A 21,892-nucleotide genomic window follows, 5' to 3' on the forward strand; every position below is an offset into this window, starting at 1 on the left:
CTAATAATAATAATAATAATAATAATAATAATTTATTTATATCCCGCCCTTGCCTGCTGAAGCTGGGCTCAGAGCGGCTAACAACAATAAAAGTAACACAGCATTCTAAAATTAATTCATTTTCAAATCAATTCAAAATCAAATTAATGGCAACCATTGGGCTAGAGTTCTGTGAGGATTACCAAAGGAAGGGGTCAGACTGTGCCTTGGCCAAAGGCCTGGTGGAACAGCTCTGAGTTTGGGACAATAGAGTTTGGGAGAATATACCATATCCCGCAAGTATCCTGTCCCCCCCCCCGCAAGAGCACTGTGGCTATTTTGGGCACTGTGACATTGTGCAATTTTGCACTGAGAGCTCCCCCCCTCCCCCCAAAACCCCACATTTGTTCTGGCCTGTGAATTCATGCAGCACCCCAAAATGCACAGCCTCAAAAAAGCACCTCTTTTGGGCTCTGTGTTCTCACATGGGAACACAGACTCAACATGTTGGAGGGTATGAATTCACAATTGTTTAAAGTGGTATGAGACTGCTGTCAATGTATAGTGCCGATGGGAGCTCATGTTCTGGTACAATTTGAGCAGGTTTTTATTTGACACATGAGAATACTCAAAAGTCATGTATTTCTCTGGTATAGCCATGGTATTCTCAACCATACTACAGTGTGTATGGTGTACTAAGGGAAGGGTAGCATCTCTGGTGGGGGAAATGCTGTACTCCTTCTGGCATAATTTGTCCACCTTGGTCCCCACTCGGCTCTCACCTGTGGCTCCTAGAAGCTGTCATCATGTGACAGTGGCTACACCTTGGGAAAAGGCTTCGACTGACTGGCTAAGCCAGGAAAAGGTAGCCTATGGGTGTATATCAGAGCCTCTTTGTGTTCACCAGAGCCCTGGATTACCCTGTTTCATTCTGGGAGGAAATTGCCCTACTGCCATTCTTCTTGTATCCCATGTGAGATTAGCACAAGCGTTCTAGTCTTCCCCACAATGGAAAATATAGCCACTTGAGCCATACGTACAACTCAGCACAGCATACTGAAAAAGACAAGGCCCTTTTCAAGTTTCTTAGGCAAGCAATCCATCATTAAGTATATTGCCTTGCCCCATAAATGCCCACCTGACCACTCCTGTCTGCAGAAACAGCACTTTCACAAGTGCTACATAATTTTGCTTTTACACATGCAAGGAATGTGACCTTTAGTGTGGCAGCCTCTACACTTTGAAACTCTCTGCCCATTGATATTAGTACCTGAATTTATTTTGCCACTTTTGAGGCTGACTTGTTTTTAACGTCTGAATTTATCTATCGTTTTAATGTATATATATTTTGTAAACTACTTAGAGGTTTTGGTGATTAAATGGTGCCTAAATCCTGTTAAATAAAACGGGAACAGTCAGATGGCTCAAGTGCTACAGAATAATTTTATGTTATAACTTTTTAGCTTTGTCTTGGCTGGCTTCCGTATCAAAACCAAATACCTCTATCTTGTCCACCACTCCTTTCTGGTCAGAAATGCAATATCAAGGATGCTATTCATATTTTTTTTCCTGAGAGGGGAAAATAATGAATCCCACAGCGTTTCTTTTTAATAACTGTTCAGCTACAAAATTTTATTGGTATCCTTTTATGTTCCCTCTAGAGGATGTAATGCACAAAAGCATTGCCACGGAACATATAAAATTACAAATGAAATTTATTGTAAAAAGTAGAATGTCTCCTAGACTGGTGTCAGTATTTATTTTCATTCATAAAACAAAGCCAAAAAAAATTTGCAGGTATAATATATTCATTTGTCAGCGAGTTCATGGGTGTAAATTGCCATCCAACGTTATTGACTGATATAAGACAGATATTGAAAAGACAATTTAAATGTACTCTTCCAAACATAAACTGTTCCACAAAAGCACTGTAAAAACTCCGTCATGGTTTTTATTTTTTCTGTTGTGCTTCACACTTATGGTTAACTACATAATTTGGTTGTGTCATAATCCACTGTGTTTGGCAATTTGGCATTGAAGGCCTGCAAAGCAGATTGAATTCTCACCACCTCGCTGGTAGACAGCTTGAGTCTATGACGCAGCAGGCATGAGAAAAGGTCTAGACGACGTTGGCCGGGTGGAGAGAGTTTATTTACACGGTCTCTTATCTCTAGAAGTTGCAAGAGAGCAGAATCCTGGGATCCCTGAGTATAAGGGTAGTCCAACTGCAAAATCAGGTCCCGGATTGCTTCCGGGTCAAAGTGCATGCTGTAGCCGAACACTTGGATGTTGTTGATTTTCATGTAGCCCAGGTTCCGGGAGGGATCGATAAACTCCAGCGGTTCATAATAGATGCTCTCATTGCCATTGGGACCATTCGACTTAATACGACTCCTCAAGTAGATGTGGACCGTTTCAAAAAAGGTCTTCCACTTGTTGCCTAGAGTCAGCGTCCAGTTATAACACTGAAGCGGTAAGTCCAGTTTAGTCCGCTCCCAGTCTGGGAAACTGTTTTCATTGACAGGCATAAACCAACTCTCGGAGTGGCTGCCTCCAAAAGGGTTGACGTAAACGGCCAGGACAGGCTCCAAGGTGCTGTTCTTTGTTAGGCAAATTTGGAGAGAGAGACCCAAGATCATATGGACCAGGCTGGATTTGTACTTGTTGCTCTTCAGAGTAAGGAGCATCCTTTTGCGCCAGGAAGGGTCAAACCAGCTATTGAGACGCATGTCGTTGCTGATGAAGATTGCATGGACCTCAATCCGGCGGTCCGTTTTCTGCAATAAATACTTCATCTCCAGATCTTGGAGGTCTGTCTCAAACCCAATGTAGTGCTCCGTTGAGTCTGCCACCTCAGGCTTGCAAAGGCCTTGGCTCAGCATATACCCGGTGTTACAGGTCCCACAGCGGGTACGGTTGTCAGGGGCGCAGGATAAGCAGGCAGAACCATCTCCCACAGCGCAGGGCAAGGAGCCAAGGCAGGCGACCTGGTCATTTGGGCATGTGCATGAGTGAGTCTCTTCAGAAAAGCTGCCCAGGAGGCCATTCTCATTGCAGTAAAGAAAGGACTGGATGCGGTTCAGCCAGTAGGTAGAAGACCTGTGAAGTAGAAAAAAGCAAAATGCACAGTGAGATGGAACCATAATAATAATAATAATAATAATAATAATAATAATAATAATAATAATAATTTATTATTAATATCCCACCCATCTGGCTGGGTTTCCCCAGCCACTCTGGACAGCTGACCAACAGAATATTAGTAATAATAAGAATAAAGCAATAAAACATCAAACATTAAAAACTTCCCTAAACAGGGCTGCCTTCAGATGTCTTCTAAAAGTCAAATAGTTGTTTATTTCCTTGAAACGATGGGAGGGCATTCCACAGGGTGGGTGCCACTACCAAGAAGGCCCTCTGCCTGGTTACCTGTAACTTCACTTCTTGCATTGAGGGAACTGCCAGAAGGCCCTTGCAGCTGGACCTCCATGTCCGGGCAGAACTATGGGGGTGGAGATGCTCCTTCAGGTATCCTGGGCTGAGGCCATTTAGGGCTTTAAAGGTCAGCACCAATACTTTGAATTGTGCTCAAAGGTAGCCCTACGTGGAACGCATTGCAGTAGTCCAAGCAGGAGATAACCAGAGCATGCACCAGTCCGGCAAGACAGTCTGCGGGCAGGTAGGGTCTCAAGTCTGCGTACCAGATGGAGCTGGTAGACAGCTGCCCTGCACACAGAATTAACCTGCGCCTCCATTGATAGCTGTGAGTCCAAGATGACTCCCAGACTGCGCACCTGGTCCTTCAGGGGCACAGTTACCCCATTCAGGACCAGGGAGTCCTCCACACCTACCAGCCCCCTGTCCCCCCAAACAGTAAGTAAAGGTAAAGGTACCCCTGCCCGTACGGGCCAGTCGTGACCGACTCTAGGGTTGCGCGCTCATCTCGCTCTATAGGCCGTGAGCCGGCGCCGTCCGAGGACACTTCCGGGTCACGTGGCCAGCGTGACGAAGCTGCAGCTGGCGAGCCAGCACCAGCGCAGCACACAGAAACGCCGTTTACCTTCCCGCTATAAAGCAGTCCCTATTTATCTACTTGCACTTAAGAGTGCTTTCGAACTGCTAGGTGGGCAGGAGCTGGGACCGAAAGACGGGAGCTCACCCCGCCACGGGGATTCGAACCGCCGACCATACGATCAGCAAGTCCTAGGCACTGAGGTTTTACCCACAGCGCCAACAGTACCAAGATTCTAATGACTTTTGTTCTACAAATATGGTGGGCGCTGGTGGTGTTATTATTCTGAAGGAGCCAGATCTACATGTTGGGTGGAGCTGAGACATAAACTCAACTGTAACTTTTGCAACATGTTAAGGAACAAATTGTTGCTTGGAATACGTGTGCTTCCCTCCCCAGGCACCCTCAAGAAGTCGAAGTCCAGGTCATCCTGAGCTCTGCTCAGTGGCCAACCAGATTCTTCAGGAAGCCAACAAGCAGAACATGAGCCCTCTCCTGGTGGGGTTCCCCAGCTATTGGTATTCAGGGGCATATTTACACTGTTGGTAAATATATAGCCATCTCTACTAGCAGCCTTTGATAGCTTTATTCTCCACGAATTGTCTAATCCCCCTTGAAAGCTGTCCAAATTGGCAGCCATCAAGACATCTTGTGGTAGTGAATTTCATAGTGTTCGCTGAAAGATTTCCATATTGTTTATTGTAGTAGTCCCTGGAATAATTTCCTGAATGAATCGTAGCACAATGATCCTATTGATGGGTAGATGAGCACTGTCTGTGCATTTTCCCCTCCATGTGCAAAACAGATGAAGATACTCCTTTATGTTTCTGCCATCTCATTTCCTCCCTTCCAAGTCCAAAATTAAATAACAATGGAAACCAACAATGGAATCTGGAGACTAGATTGGAAAGGGAGAGTTTCCAGGAAAACAGACCATGTGGAATGACAATGGTTGAGAGAAACAGTGATCTTCATTGTAGTTTTCCAGGATGCTTGTCCCAGTCCAAGAACTGCATGGATTGAAGAGCATATTTTGGCAGTGGCTGTGTCGATTCTGTTTAATATTGATGAAGGTTTCTGCATACTCTTTTGCTGTTCAAAACATGCCGTGGTGCAGAAAATACAAGAGGCCAAATGCACTGTTGATTTAAGAGGTGAGGAAGTCAGCATGGAACTGCTCCAGTAATTGACATTAGGGAATTGTAGTTTTTCTTCTGTACCATAAATGAGATGTTAACAAGACGAGAACATGGGAAAGCTAAAAAACACCAGCTCAGGTATTTACTTGGATAATAGCAGTTTGTTTTGTATGATGAATTGATGATTGTCACTTCCATTCTACATAAATCTAAATTAATATGCACTGAAAGCATTCCACCAGGCCACATAAAGTTCCATGCACATGATATCCCTTTTCCTTTATGAGGGAGGGGGAAGAAGCAGGGTGCCATTTTTATGAAGCCTCACGTCACACATGTGATTATGCACATGGTAGCAGGAGTCACACTATGCTTGGCCTCCACTATTTGAAGACTGTCACAGCCTTGCTAACTGAACTGGGTCATAATTAGGTCAGGTATCATATATAAATTAGAAAGAATTGGTTTCTTGGTGCAATAACTTTGAAAACACTTGTTGTGTCATCGGCACAGTGAATACTCAGCGGGTACAAGGTATCCCTGGGAAAACAGGTACAAAAAGAGACATCTCAAAGATGTCTTCCAAGGTCAGAGATGCTACTTAGGGCAGAATTGGAGGTTACAGGTTAGCTGTCACTGTGAGCCGTAACCTCATGTCTCTTTCTCTTCTGTAATTTCTAGTACAGTGGTACTTCTGGTTGCGAACAGGATCCGTTTCGGAGGCCCGTTCGCAACATGAAAAGCCCGCAACCTGAAGCGCTGTATCTGCGCAGGTGCGCAGTGCGATTGGTGCTTATGCACATGCGCGAGCAGCAAAACCCGGAAGTAACTCTTTCTAGTACTTCCGGGTCGCCGCGGGATGCAACCTGAAAAAACGTAACATGAAGCAAATGTAACATGAGGTATGACTGTAAATAAAAATATGTGACATGAGGCATGAGGTTCATTGCATTCGTTTTCTTAGTTATAATGTTAGTGCTTCTATCCTGATTATCTAATATTCCTTTTACACCACATTACATGTTGCATTATTGCTTTTTGACTGATATGCTGCCAAGTCGCACTCAATTTCAAATAGCAGGAAAGAACTATACACTGTCCCCTTTTTCGTCTTGCGAAATTACAGATACAAAACTGCAGTTTTCCAAGTTAACGGGGTTGCAAAAGATTTTCTTCATCCCCTGGAAGCAATGAACATGGTAATGAGCTCTCCTAAACTTCCGCTAGATTCTCAGAATTGGCTTTTATGTCATGTGACAAATCATATAAAAGATGGAAGTTATCAGGTAAGGGAACATCAGAAAAACGTAAAGCGCTGTCTGAAATACCTCAAAGCACAAAAACGTCATGGCACATGTTTTATTTACATGCCTCTTGTTCATTGTGCGGTCTGTGTGAGTTTATGTGGATACCTTGAGCAACCCCATTTGTCACATGCTCTCCATTTTCATCCTCTGTGACAAGAGAAGTGTGCCAACATTCTTCAAGCCCATTCTACTCCTGAAAATCTCTTAAGATGAATCAAAAGATTGAGAGTGGCCTGCAGGTTTATGTACTCCATCCCAGAACCTCCTCCAATGTGTTTTTCTACTCTCTTCTATTGCCATTGCTATTCATGGTTCCATGTTACTTGTGCTTCTCTGCCAATTATGGTTAACTTGTAGCCACTGCTTGCAAATCCACTCCTACACTGATTTCAGTCTATGGTTCATAAAGGAAGCACAATTGGTATCAGGTTTTGTGTCAGTACACTTGTACAATGAAAGAATTTTAACTAAAAGAAAGGAGATTCTATTCAAGCAAACCCTTTAAAGCTACTCTGTGAACTAAATAGCCTGGTTCACTCATAACACTAAAATAACATATTAAACCATGGTTATTTGATCGCTTTATGGTTTGTTCTTGGTTTAAAAGCCTTGCTTTGTTTCAACTATGGTGTGGCATTATGTGTGAATCCATCGCGCTTCCTTAACCATGGTTTGGTTGGCTATCCTACCCTAGATAAAGGGACCCTGACCATTAGGTCCAGTCGTGGCCGACTCTGGGGTTGCGGTGCTCATCTTACTTTATTGGCCGAGGGAGCCGGCGTACAGCTTCCGGGTCATGTGGCCAGCATGACTAAGGCGCTTCTGGCGAACCGGAGCAGCGCACGGAAATGCCGTTTACCTTCCTGCCGGAGCAGTACCTATTTATCTACTTGCACTTTGACGTGCTTTTGAACTGCTAGGTTGGCAGGAGCAGGGACCGAGCAATGGGAGGTCACTCCGTCGTGGGGATTCGAACCGCCAATCTTCTGATCGGCAAGTCCTAGGCTCTGTGGTTTAACCCACAGCGCCACCCACATCCCCTATCCTACCCTAGATGATCACAAAGATTGCTACAAAGACACAAGGCGCGACAAGCTGATAAACAAACAACAAATTTGGAGAAACAAGCCATGGTTTGTTTGATTGCTTCTGTGGTGATCTGTCGTTATCTCCTAGTTTGTTAAACCATGGCTTAATGTTATGTGTGTATCAAGTCAATGTTAACCATCATCATTGATGTGGGTATGTTTAGAATCTGAAAAGTCCAGGGCCCTATCCAATTGGTCGCTTGCTTCTCTCCAATGCAGGTCTCTCTTCCTACAAATCTAAAAGAAATAGCTTTGTATGTGTCTTTTGGCTCCATCTTCATTGGCCTGGGGAAACTTTGCCTGGTTCCTAGCAGATCAGAAACCATGGAATGCTACATTCGCCTGTTACTGAAAATAATGTGACGGTCTCTATTAAATGTAAGGATTATTTAGACAATAGGGACTTTTATTTCAACACTACCTAATATTTCTCTCCTTTGTACTGCTCTTGAATCATTTAATAAATATCTCAAATTAGAAATCTGGAGTTGAGTAACAGACCTTTCCCTGAAGGATCACACCCACACTGACTAGCACTACTTAATTGCTAGGAGAAAAGCAGACACCATCTTTCCCCCCTTTAAAATACTTTCATTCTCTATGGGGACTGGAATCAAGAGCTACCTTTTGAAAAAAGTGAAGATTCTGTATTTATGCACTGTATTTCAGATACCCTGCTGCTGATTCCACCCTCCCTTTTTAATGCTTTGGCTGTTGTGTGATCCGTATTTTCTTACGCATTTATTATTATTACAATGGAATTTATATAACTATTTTAAGATATTATGTTATGCATTGACTTTTATGTTCTATTTTATAAACCACTCTGTGGTCTTTTGATGAAGCATGTTATATAAATTTAAATAACAAATAAAACAATTTTCACGTGTTCAGATAAGCTCTTAAATCATAGAGGTGGTGGCACTGCTAATAAGTACATTTATACAAATGACATAACTGTGTAGTCCTACCTCCCAGGGGAGGCAGAAACAAGACAACCTGTTTGCAGCAAAATGTAACACAAATCCATGGTTAATAAAAAGAAGGGAAAGATCAATCAATCAAATAAAAAATGGAATGGAATGGGTGGGTGGGTAGAAGTCTTTGTTTACAAAGCATGGTTTCTATAGAGTTGTGCTACCTCTGTTGGGTCGGTCCAAACCTGGCAGATCCATTTGTGGGGTTTGTGGAATGATGAACTAAAGAATGTGGGTTTGAGAGTCTAGGATACATTAATGTGTTAATCTCAGGGTTGTGACTTCAAAGCCCTGTTCAAGTTGGGCAAAAGATTCTTGCATCGCTGGGGGCTGAATTAGACGACCCTTGTGGTCCCTTCCAACTCGACAATTCTATGATTATTACCGTAACAGGGAATGAGAAAGGAAACAGTAAAAATCTCTTTTCTTCATTAAATTGGCAAAATAGAAATGTAATTGTAATTTTGTTGATTCATTTATGAAAATGCAAGTTAAATTCTTTAGATGGATGGCAGTCTTACTGGCTAAAGGAATAACCTTTCTTGCTAATGAATTCTACCTATACTCAGTGGAAAATGCCCCCGATCTGCACACTTGAAGACCTTGGACTCTCCCAGACCATAGCAAAACACCTGCCTTAATTAGCCTGTGACCTTCACATTATTATCTTGTGCTGATCTTCTGCCGGTTATCTAAGGTCTGGCAGAGTGATAATGCCTTATACTTCTCCAAGATGTCAGAGCAAAAAGAAAAAAAGAGAGAGGAGACAATTTAACCTTTAAAAAGGTAGTTTTCATTATTTTTAATTAAGCTCATCAAACTTAAGTACTATATCAGACAGATAAGGAGCAGCTGTTTGTGAAGCTATCATGGTGTACTCTTATCTTCTTAACAACAGATTTGCCCTCCTTGGTTGGTTATTGATTGAACAAAGTCACATACAATTTGCAAACCTCCTAGAAAGTTCATAACTACTTACTCCGAGGGGAACATGGCATTTAATATCAAATTTCTCCATTTGTATGTTTTAGATGCAAATGCTCTTTCGTTAAAATGCACCGTGAAATGACATACATCAATACACAGCAGGGGGAGAAATGCACCTTCCAGAATTGTATGTGTGCTTACTTATATACTCTGGGGCCATAAGGCTCCCAGAGCGTATTTTCAGCAGGATGCAAGATGTTCTACTATTAGCAAAGAGGCTTACAAAATGAGACCTATCCAAATCTTCCCCAGGATGTTTGGATTCCGAATGACGGAATATAATTTTTGCAATGGCACAGACAGTTAAAGGGAAATACTCCATTTGCAATTGTCAGCTGTGGTTGCAGAAGAAGAATTCTAAACCACTTCCAGTGAATCTGGTGTGACAAGCAAGCCTTGACTGCGGTAAGGATAAACTGTACTTGGGAACTCGGACTGGAGAGTTTTACTGCAGGTGATTCCATAGGCAAACTATTCCATGCAGAATTTGAACTCAGTGCTAAAAGGAAACTCACTAGCAGCAGGGATTGGCTGTCCTTGAGAGTTCCTGAGCTGAAATAGTCTAGGTAGGACTTGCATTTGGTGTGAATTATAGAAAGGGCTGAAAGCAAGGCAACGCCAGACCTCTTGTTAGAATTTGACAAACAAGATGGCGTCTGACACAGTGAAAAATACAGCCTTTGAGAGCAGAGAAGAGAGAGCGCGAAAAGTGGAAGCAGAGATGCTGTATATGTTGGATTACAACAGGAAGAATGAAGAAACAAATGGAAAATAAACATCTGACACAGAAATTTACAGGACATAAAATCCTCTTGCAGAATTAAAATTTATAAAATACGCTATTACGAATGAAAGTCATGAAATCAGTGGCTGTTAAATAAAGGATCAAGACCAGAACTGTTGTAATTGAACTAATCAAGATTATGGAAGCACAAAGAAACAAGAACTTTGTGCCCTGAAATCCAGCACATGGGAAGTCACCCAAAATTTGTTTAATTTCGTATTTGAATAATTGGCTTTTTTAATTGTATTGTAATTTGGTATTGTGATAACGTGGCTCTTATTGGATTATTGTAATTAAAAACTAATAAAAAATATTATACAAGAAAGAAAGAAAGAAAGAAAGAAAGAAAGAAAGAAAGAAAGACCTGCTTCCAGAGGAAAAAATGGGAGTGTTCTGTAATGTTGCTAATGGTTCATTTACAGCTGCAACTATACCTCTCCCACACCTGATATCCTATGATGTCAGGTGTGGGAGAGGCTTGGGGAAAATGGCCTTGTGGGCCAAACTGGAACCCCATGTGAGTTAAATGCATAGAGGTTCCCCATGCATTGTCAATAGGGAGAAAGGTGAAATAGGAATGATGTTGTATTAGAAAGGGCATTTAACCTTTTAATGTATTGATGACTCCAGTGTTAGCAATGGCAACTTTGGTTGATGGAAAAGGAATAGATGGCATTTGACAGCATTTTTTCAAAATAACAATTCCTAGATTCCATGGCCCCAACCCCTCAGAAAGATATTTTCTGTTTATTATCAGTTGTTTATGTTGACGAATACTACAGGGACTAAGTCTTAACTCGTCCCGCAAAGCAGTGTTAATAAGATTTTACTTTTACTTAGTGCAATTTATTGACAGGGATGTGTAATCTTCAAAAAGGCAGTGCACTCAGGCACCCTTTAAATTTCTCCTTAGTGGGAAGTAACCCTTGAAAGGATTAATTGAATGTATCTGCTTTTCATAGCGCTTTCTTAAAAGCTACCATTAATAATGGGGTAATGGATTGGAGAAGTCAACATTTGCTGCTTTGAAAAAAAGCATTCCATTAAAGAATATGTCGCTGTGACAAGTGAAAATATGGTGACTACATTCTCGAGCCTGCTGTGGCATATACTTATGTGTTATGTTGCGGGCTGAAATCCTTCCTAACATTTGTATGAGCCTCAACAAAGTTGTTTTTAATGGTTCTTGAGTACTTTAGATGACAAACTGCGCTACCTTGGGAAAAAATCAGTGCGGAAGATGATCTTTTTGCATCTTTGACTTTTAGAGGAAAACTACGCTTATGATTTATTATTTGTGTTTGCAGCATCTCTGAAATAAGGCACCCTCGGCTACAGAGATAACAGGCTGTGGAATCCTGCCCGCCAACACGTCCAGCTCCCATCCATGCAAGTGAATTCAGGATCACACCTACAAGTATTCTTTTTTTAACAAAAGAACTCCACGAGGCTCCTGTTGCTTCATGATATGTTAGGGTAGTTGAAGCGGTTTTATACAAAATTGGCCCACTGGTACATCCAGCTCAGGGGTAGCCTCCAGATTTTGTTGGACTACAACTCCCATGAGCTCCAACCTGCATAGCCAATGGTGAGGGATGTGTCAGTTTGCATTTCTTAGTGCAGAAAGTATTGATCTGATGCGTAGAACATAGCTGTCAACGTTTCCCCCTTTTTAAGGGAAATTCCCTTATTCCGAATAGGATTCCTCACAAAAAAAGGGGAAAAGTTGACAGCTAATGGTGTAGAGATCTTTCCTATTCTAATTAATTCAAGAGGGTTCTGGAAGCTTCTCTGTGTGAAAGAAACAAGGAAAAGGTTTATGATGTTTGGGTTATTCCTTCAGAGAAGCTGAGTACAGCTGGGTTAATCTGGTTCTCATCTCTTTCTGTCAAGGTCATGCTGACTATAATAGTAAGGCCAGAAGGAACCTAGGTTTCTCACTTTCTCTTTCTATCTCTTTTCTGTTTGGTGTGGTATTCTGTATATAGTGTTAAGGTTTAGTCTTATTTTAAGTTGCTGTAAGTTTAAGAGAAGTCTACTGCAACTGGATTTCTTATGGACAGGGCCAGTCCTGAATGTATTGGGTTTGTGACCATTATGCTCATTTGCCTTCAGTAGCAGTAAAGCTCTGTTGGATGAAATGCATTGTGTTCATGTTGACATTGGGGGAGATGACAGTTCTATTGATGGTCTCATCCACTTGGTCAAGGAGTGATAAGTATGCCTGGGTGAACCACCTCACAACAGTTCAGAGCTGAATCTATGTACTGGACATTGCATTTGTGTCTTGTGGCACTTTAGGAATACAGGGTGCGACCTTGCGCTACGTCAGGCCATTGGTGCACCTGACTCAGTAATGTGTACAGTGACTAGTGGTGGCTCTCCAGAATTTCAGACAAGGGTCTCTCCCAGCCCAGGACTAAACCTGCGATTTTCTGAATGCAGAGCAAATACTGTACCAATGAGCTTTTGGCCCTTCCCCAGAATGGTTAAAAAAGTACTTAAGCTGGTTATGGTACAGTGATACCTCAGGTTACAGACGCTTCAGGTTACAGACTCCGCTAACCCAGAAATAGTACCTACTTCAGGGTTTGCAGCATTCTTAATCCAAGTTGTTCGTAAACTAAGCTGTTCTTAAACCAAGGTACCACTGTATTTTAAATCAGGGGCTGTTAAAGTGTGTCTCTCCAGATATTCTTGAACTCCAACGCCCATCTGAAGGCAGCCTGTATAGGGACGTTTTTGTAATGTTTAATGTTTTATTATGCTTGTCCAATGGTACCTTGGGTTACATATGCTTCAGGTTACATACGCTTCAGGTTACAGACTCCGCTAACCCAGAAATAATACCTCAGGTTAAGAACTTTGCTTCAGGATGAGAACAGAAATTGCACGGCGGCGGTATGGCGGCAGTGGGAGGCTCCATTAGCTAAAGTGGTACCTCAGGTTAAGAACAGTTTCAGGTTAAGTACGGACCTCCAGAATGAATTAAGTTCTTAACCCAAGGTACCACTGTATTTTAAAACCAGGGCTATTTTTTCCAGCCAGAACTTGCTGGAACTCAGTTCTGGCACCTCTCAGGTGGGCGCCATTGCCATTATAAGAGAAAAACGGAGGTGTTAATGGTGAGATCCAGAAACCTCTTTTTCTAGAAAAAGAACACTGGCTCAAACCATGTGTATAGAACTCTCCTGTGTTGGCACTTGAATTAGGGATAATTTTTTTTAAGGTTTGCAGAAGTGACCAGGCGAATCAGTTGAATGCAAGGCGAATCAGTTGAATGCAACATGCAGACTACATTACCATCTGAGAATGGTAGGCTACAGTCCACTTAGGCCCCAATAAATAGGCTAGCCTTTAAGGTGCCAGAGGACTTAGCTGTTGTTTTTTTTATATATATAAAAACTCAGCTCCAATTTACTGGGGATTTTCTGCAATTCACTCATTGGCAGGGTGGCTGTGATAAGGACGCCCAACTGGCAGAAAGGTTAGGAAGGCAATGATGTGGACTGGAGGTGGATAATTGCAGTCTATTATTGAAGATCCACTAGCTAAAACTACAATCCCTGAGCTTCAATACTCCCCTTGCCCTGTTGAGGATTTCCTGCTGGGCAGAGTGAATTTCATTGAATAGCAATGAATCCCCGCATAAAGGTTATGTTCTCAGGCACAAATCTCGTGCCCATTAGCTTGCCAATCAGAAATCCAATTTATCCAGCTGCTTTTGATGTCCTGCTTACCCTCTCTTTGGTGAAGAGCATTTCTGTTTAATGAACATTTAAAGCTGCACAAAAGATTTCATTTGGAATCTTTCCTGCCAGTTCCTGCCTATGATATTTCCCTGCAAGGCTGTAATCTCTTCTCTCCAATGCCCAGCAGTTAGCATGTTGGGCTGCTAGGATTGCTGAGAAGCTGAGAAGCTTTGCTGGTGGATAATAAAACAGGCGAGTGCTGATGGCTGCACATACTCTCTTGCTTTGAGGAGTCATCACATTTTCTCTGCTGCCAAATCTTTCTCCATTGGCTGCAGGATAGCAAGACCAGTTCTATCTCTAGCCTAACGTTTCCCACAAGTCAACCTTAAAGTCGGAGAGCTAGAATTGATTTTTATGACAAAATTTAAAGAAATGCCGATGCTTCTGAAACACTGCATGTTTGGATGAGCTGAAGAAATCTGTTCATGCCTTGCAAGAAGATGTGTAGGCTTTTGGAGCAGCTGCTAGAGTTGCAACTACAAAACTCTAATAAAAGTCTGCAATCAAGAAATTGCCTTGATTCCCATAGCAGGTTTCAATCTTCACCCTCCCTTCAGCTATCCTTCATCTCTGTCACAGACCACTTAGCTTTTCTACTCAAGGCTTCTTTCCACTCCACAGAATGCCCCACACAAAGCTACCCCTGTCAAAAGAGTTTATGTAAGATTTTAATTTCAGTCATACTGACAATTTTCTCTTCCTCAGAAAAGTTGGACTACAAACATTCTAATGAACTGTTGAAGTGTTCATGAATACTCAATGCCATCACACCTGGTCAGCTGACTGAGGCCTGTGATGTGAAAATCATCATGTTATGTGTTTTTCTTCCCCCACATAGAGAAGCAGGGGCAAGGAAAGGCACAATACATAATTTTGTAGCTGTTACAGAGAAAAGATGGCAGGGAGACATTGCATCAAAGTTTTCAGCAGTGGCAATCAGCTTGACACAACCTCTGGCTTCAGTCTGCAGCAATCAGAAATTGCTGCATGGTTAATTCCACGACCTTTTAAAGACAATTTATATACGGTGTTGACTTAAACCATGGGCACATTGCAAATTATAACTGAAGAGTTGACTTGCTGAGAATTTCATCTTCCCTTGTACTCTTTCATTTTCTTTTCAGATTCAGATGACAATGTAACAATGTGTATGTAATGTTGCCTCTAAATATAATATCTGCACAGGAATGAAATGGATTTTTTCCCTCTGCAGTGGACATCTACACTGAATGAAAAGAAAGGGATAGTATATCATTAAGATAAAAAACAGCACCATAAAGCCTTGCATATAATAGGAAAGACAGAGAGGGGGGCATTCAAAGACACAGAAAAGTATACATTTTCTTCTTTTCACTATTCTGATCAAATACGGGGGGGGGGGGATAGAAATAAAAGATGACTAGTCAAAGGAAATGGTAGTTTGCACACAATGAGCCCTCCCCCAAGCCTGCTGTGATCTATCTTTCCGTCCGACACAAATATCTGATCAATGTTGCCGTTGCATTTACAATGGCCAGGATTTCTGCTCTACTCGAGTTCAAATTAGTTAAAAACAAGCAACAAATCCAGAGACCTGCAAGCATTCCAACTGATATGCATTTATATGTTCTAGAAAGCATGAGGGTGAGAGAGAAGAGCCATTATCAAAAGAAATGGAAAAGACCTGTGTGAACAACCTCCTTATGGGCATCTAAGTGCACAACTAGGGACAGTCTTCTGGCAACACAGCCATAAAGAGTGTCTTGTAGCCAACATGCTGCTCTCTCCATATGCTGTGGACTACAACTCCCATCAGCCCCACCCAGCAAGGTCCATGGACAGGGGTGATGGATGCTGCAGTCCACAACATCTGAAGAGCACCATATTTGCTACCCATCCTGTAGAGAGTGTTGCCTGCCATTAGCAGCTCTCTCTGTGTTTCAACTGTTGAAAAGGGTGGGGGAATCCTTGGTGAACCCATATAGTATGCTAACATCATTTTAAAGAAAATAAAAATTGAAGAATTTTGCTAGCCCAATCTTTGGGATATTTCTTCCTACCCCCATCCTCAATTGTAAATAAGAGATGTGTTGAAAGGTTTAGCACAACCCTATCTAGGACACTTCTGAAAATTCACATATCAGAAAAATAATTAGAGGCGGTGATGGTTGAAAATAGGATATTTTCTCCATGAAGTTGTCACCCACAGTTATTATGGGAGAGTCATTTCTCAAATAATGTCACCAGAAGTTCCTATATGAGATCCATAGAAGATTCCATGGAAGGTATCTTGCCCACTGCTACCAAACTTGCAATGTAAAGGCATTGTAATGTAAACCTGCAATGTAAAGGCATTTGGAGCACGATGTCGAATGCACTCAATTAATGTGCAGTGACGCACACAACCTATGGACCTTATGAACCCAGCAGGCAGACTGCCACATCTTCCAAAATCATTCGAATCACACCAGGGTTTTATGGCAGATGATGGAGAGGTTCTTTAGGAGAAACTTTGGTGTGTACAAAGTTAAGGTAAAGGTAAAGGGACCCCTGACCATTAGGTCCAGTCATGACCGACTCTGGGGTTGCGGCGCTCATCTCGCTTTATTGGCCGAGGGAGCCGGCGTACAACTTCCGGGTCATGTGGCCAGCATGACTAAGCCACTTCTGGCAAACCAGAGCAGCACACGGAAATGCCGTTTACCTTCCCGCTGGAGCGGTACCTATTTTTCTACTTGCACTTTGACGTGCTTTCAAAGTGCTAGGTTGGCAGGAGCAGGGACCGAGTGACGGGAACTCACCCCGTCTTGGGGATTCGAACCGCCGACCTTCTGATCGGCAAGCCCTAGGCTCTGTGATTTAACCCACAGCGCCACCCGCGTCCCGTGTACAAATTTACCTGGAACCAAAAAAAAGTTTGAAATCCACAAAAGACACTACAAAACCAGGGAGGGGAATGTATTCAAAGTGCGGTGGGAAGCTCAAAACAGAAGTTTTCCCCTTGAATATGGCAGCCTTAGTCCTTGTTGGGTGTACAACACTCTTCAAGCACTCTGCCTCTATCACTGTAAGGAGCCTCCCTTTCCCAAGTCAAAAAAAAGAAAACTTCCTTTGCTGTCAGGTCCTAAGATCCCTGGCCAAAAATGACATTCTGTTACATCATTTGTTACTGAGGGAAACCTCCACTGCTTGTGACTCCCCACCCTTCCCTAAATATGATTCATTATTTATTATTATTACTTTAGGAAAGGGAGATTGATAAAGAAGGGGAAAGTGGTGGCTAATGAGCACTTTCTGAGCATTCCGACTGAACTCTAGAAAATCGCCCTTGGGATGCATGCTGAATCGTGATGACTCATGTCTAACTGATGTATATTTGGCTTCATCGATCAATAGTATAACTTGCTACACATAACTGTGCATGATTAATGATCCCTTGCCATAGGAACGCTGCAGGACTTTTGCAAAGTAGATCAAAAGCTCCAGCAGTGAACCGCTGGAAAAATCCCCTACGTACAGATCTAAAAAAACAATGTGTGGTTGATATCACAGAAAAGACTTTCCCCTGTGTCACCATCAAATGAATCTCTGTAAATGACAAGTCTGCTATGAAAGTCTCCCTAGCCGATCGTTATGTACAAGCTGGTCAATGGGGAAGCTGGCATTCTAGCAGGTAACCAGGTCCCAAGTTGTTCAGGTCATTGTATACAAGTACCAAAACATTGAAATGGGACTGGTAGCATCTGGGCTGTTGGCACAGTTCCCTCAGAAGTGATGTCATGTGCTTGGGAAAGGCCAAACCTTGTTAAGTAGTCCAGTCTCAGCATTCTGCACTGATTGTAGATTCTGAACCAGCTTCGAAGACTGCCTTGCATAGAGTGTGTTGCATACCGGGATCCAATTTTGAAGTTACCAGTGCATATTTTCACTATTGCCAGGCTCTCCCCATCCAGGAATGGCTGCAGTGCTTATCACATCCTAATCAATGCAGAAAGACTAAGTCCTTGCCAGAAGTCTCGCTATCCAAATAACTACATGGCAAATCAATACCACAAGGAAGTTTGGAGAATTGAATGTGCAATGACAAATAATGTATTTTGGCTTGGTAGGAGTGGAAAATCCACAGCTGGTGGAAGATGCAGTTGGGTGTTTGGTTTGCTGAGGAATAATAATAATAATAATAATAATAATAATAATAATAATAATAATAATTTATACCCTGCCCATCTGGCTGGGTTTCCCCAGGCACTCTGGGCAGCTTTCAACAAAACACTAAAATACAATAACCTATTAAACATGAAAAGCTTCCCTAAACAGGGCTCCCTTTAGATGTCTTCTAAAAGTTTGGTAGTTATTTTTCTCTTTGACATCTGGCGGGAGGGCGTTCCACAGGGCGGGTGCCACTACCAAGAAGGCCCTCTGCCTGGTTCCCTGTAACTTGGCTTCTCGCAGTGAGGGAACCGCCAGAAGGCCCTCGGCGCTGGACCTCAGTGTCTGGGCAGAACGATGGAGGTGGAGATGCTCCTTCAGGTATACTGGACCAAGGCCATTTAGGGCTTTAAAGGTCAGCACCAACACTTTGAATTGTGCTCGGAAACGTACTGGGAGCCAATGTAGGTCTTTCAAGACTGGTGTTATGTGGTCTCGGCAGCTGCTCCCAGTCACCAGTCTAGCTGCCGCATTCTGGATTAGTTGTAGTTTCTGGGTCACCTTCAAAGGTAGCCCCACATAGAGTGCAAAACAAGGGAGAAGAAAATAAACGGAATGGTGAGTGGGGGGATGGGATGAAATTATGTCTCAAAGTAGTTTTGGAACATAGGATGCTTCCTGATACCAAATGTGACCATTAGCTCATCTACGTCAGTATTCTGACTAACTGCTACCCTCTAGGGTGTTGGGTAACAGTCATTCTAAGCCCTGACAGGAGTCGCTTGAGATTGAATCTGGGACATTTTGCATGTAAAGCTTGTGCTCTATCACTAGAGATGGGGAGGAAATTCAATTCTGCTCAAATTTAAAGGTGAACTGACCTAATTCTCATTTTCCAAAGCAGTGTGGGAACCAGAACGCAACCTTTGTTCAAAGTTCGCACTTCTCCAAATTTGGCAAGGCAGTTCTCCGGTCAAGCGACGTGTCCAAAAATGCATATACCAGGGTAAAGAATGCATAAAATTGCATGTTTCAGTGAAAATAACGTACAAAAAGTCAATTGTGTCAGGGGAAAATGCCTTGCAGATATATGTACATTATGCAAAAGTTTATGCAAAGATGTTTATATTAGATGAAATTCCCATTTTGAAATAAGAATCCACAAATTGGTGTGGAAACATGGGGAACTAAACTGGAGAAATGTGAAACTGAGAGAAAGCGAAACTGACAGATTAGCTCATCCCCATTTAGCACCGAGACACAACACTTCACCAGGTGTGAAATGAGACATTGAGATCTGTTCTTCTGATCATGGGAGGGACATTTCCCTGGAGGCACCTGCAGTGCTCTTTTGGTCTCCTGCAACAATCCATATATTTTTAGCCAGAACAGTGTATCATTCCATGCAAGAGAGAATACTTGACTTTGTGCATCATCTTGCTTGAGGTGCTTTACACATTTCTGGAGATTTATGTGAACTGCAGTGTCATCAGCTTTTTCAAATCACATGACATCATTTATCTGAAATATCTGTAGGCCTCTCTATTCAAACAACTAAGCTATTCAGCAAAACAAAAAATAAAAAAGAGGCTGGATATGAAATCATCCTCCCCCCCACCGCCTAGCCAAGATTCACAGGAGTTTCTTGTAGAGAGATTCTTTATTTTACTTCACTCCTCCCCTCCATAGACTAATTTCTATTCACCAGAGATTTAAAGCAAGAAGGGGAAAAAGAAACCCTTTGCCTTCTGCAGGCAGAGAATCTGTTTTTATGTCTGAGGTTAATCATATCACTAAGTACAAGAAGCAATTAGGCATCTTTCAAACCTAGGATGTAGAGGGTTTTTGCAGATTTCTTTTTCACTCTGCCTGGATAATGTTTTCTTCATCCAAAGTTAGGAAAGGCGTTTCCTCCACCTTCCTCCCCCCAAACTGGATTACTGTGTCAACCGGAACAAAACTGTGCATTTGTTATACAGTGGAACCTTGGTTCTCGAACGTAATCCATTCAAGGAGTCCATTCGACTCTAGAAACCGTTCGAAAACCAAGGCGTGGCTTCCGATTGGCTGCAGGAGCTTCCTGCACTCAAGCGGAAGCTGCGTCAGGCGTTTGGCTTCCCAAAAACGTTTGCAAACCGGAACACTTACTTCCGGGTTTGCAGCGTTTGGGAACTGATTTGTTCGACAACGAAGCTGTTCGGGAACCAAGGTTACCACTGTATTTTCTTTCTTCCTTTCCTTGAAAATTCCTTTAACACATTTCTGTGGCAGCTGATATCTGAAACCTTCAAGGCTATTGACAAAATCTATTACTGCAAAATGAAATTATTATTATTATTATTATTATTATTATTATTATTATTATTAATTATTTATACCCTGCCTATCTGGCTGGGTTTCCCCAGCCACTCTGGGCGGCTTCCAACAAAATATTAAAATACAGTAATGCATCAAATATTAAAAGCTTCCCTAATAATAACAATACCAAAAATAACAATAATAGTTGCCTCCGTTGCCAAGGTTGAGGCTGGGAGTGCCATTTGGTAAGCAGCCAAAATGGAACCACCCATTGCAGAAGGTGGAACTAGCATATTGAATGGTTGTGGAAAAGTGGCTGATTGTTGACAACACTCAGGGCAGGACGGGGGCAGCGGAACAGGAAGAGGAATGGAGTCGAGTGACTGAAGGTGTCAAGAGGTGCAACCCACAAGACAATATTTTGTTGCAGGCCCTGCTTTCAAAAGCATGAAGCATATATGGGACGGATCCAAACCCAGTTTCTAGTTATTCCTAGTTACAGCACATCCAGAACTTTCTATCTCCTTCTGTGTTAAGCCATTACATCAACAGAACAATCCTATACATGTTTATTCAGAAGAAAGGCCCCATTGAACAAAATCAGGTTCCCTCCCAAGGTAACTGCAGCCTATGTAGCTTCGCCAGCTATTTGGTTCTATCATTTATTCCACTTTAACAATCACTCTAGGAATTATCTAAAAAAAAAAAGTGTAGCTGCTTTTTGAAGACAATATGCTGATGAGAGCAATCCAAGCTCAAACAGATGGCAATCTTTCACCTTAAATTTAGAAAATCATCAGTTCTTTCCTCATTTTTTGTTTTAACTACAAAGTCACGGATGCCAGAATTATGTTCCCTCATTCTTCAAGCTGATGTTATTGGTGTTACTTTCTGTGGTGGTGAAATGCACAGGTATTTAATTCCGTATGATACACTGAATAGTCCTTCTAAATCTGAGGGTGGATAAAAGTGAAGTTTTGATACTTAAAACAATACAAGTGAGCCCTGCAGCAAAATGTTGCGGTGTGTTCACACCTCCTAACTAACAGGACTCCTAATCCCTTTAGGATTTTGGGCAGCTATCTTCTCTTCCAGAAGACAGTGGAACCTCTACTTATGGACATAATCCGTTCCGGAGGTCCATCTGCTGGTCAAAACAGGACGCTAGCAGAGGCATCTTGTGCGTGTGCGCATTCGGCGGTAGCGTGCTTCTGCGCATGTGCAGATGGTAGCAGCCGCTTCTGCGCACACGCGGATGGCAGAAACCGCTTCAGTGCATGCGTGAATCGCGGCAAACCCAGTGTTTACTGCAGATGCAACTTGGAACGTCTGTGATACAAGGCGTATGTAAGTCAAGGTTCCACTGTACTAGAAGCTGTAGGTGTTTAAGAAGGAGAAAACACTACCCTTTACCCCACACCCCTCAGCTGGTAAGAGC

The 21,892-nt window shown here is 42.4% G+C and overlaps 1 protein-coding gene across 2 annotated transcripts in view; it reads right to left on the reverse strand.

The window, feature by feature from the left end:
- Positions 1-1,676: 1,676 nt before the first annotated feature.
- The window catches only part of BRINP3 (BMP/retinoic acid inducible neural specific 3), a 250,608-nt gene continuing 230,392 nt past the window's right edge, over positions 1,677-21,892 (reverse strand). For both annotated transcript variants that reach the window (XM_083620295.1, XM_083620296.1), the window contains exon 8: positions 1,677-3,078. In XM_083620295.1, the coding sequence (XP_083476421.1) occupies positions 1,962-3,078 (1,117 nt within the window). In that variant the 3' untranslated portion in view covers positions 1,677-1,961. The remainder of the gene's footprint in view (positions 3,079-21,892) is intronic.

The sequence above is a fragment of the Podarcis filfolensis genome (assembly GCF_964270895.1).
Source record: "Podarcis filfolensis genome assembly, chromosome: 6".
Taxonomy (NCBI): domain Eukaryota; kingdom Metazoa; phylum Chordata; class Lepidosauria; order Squamata; family Lacertidae; genus Podarcis; species Podarcis filfolensis.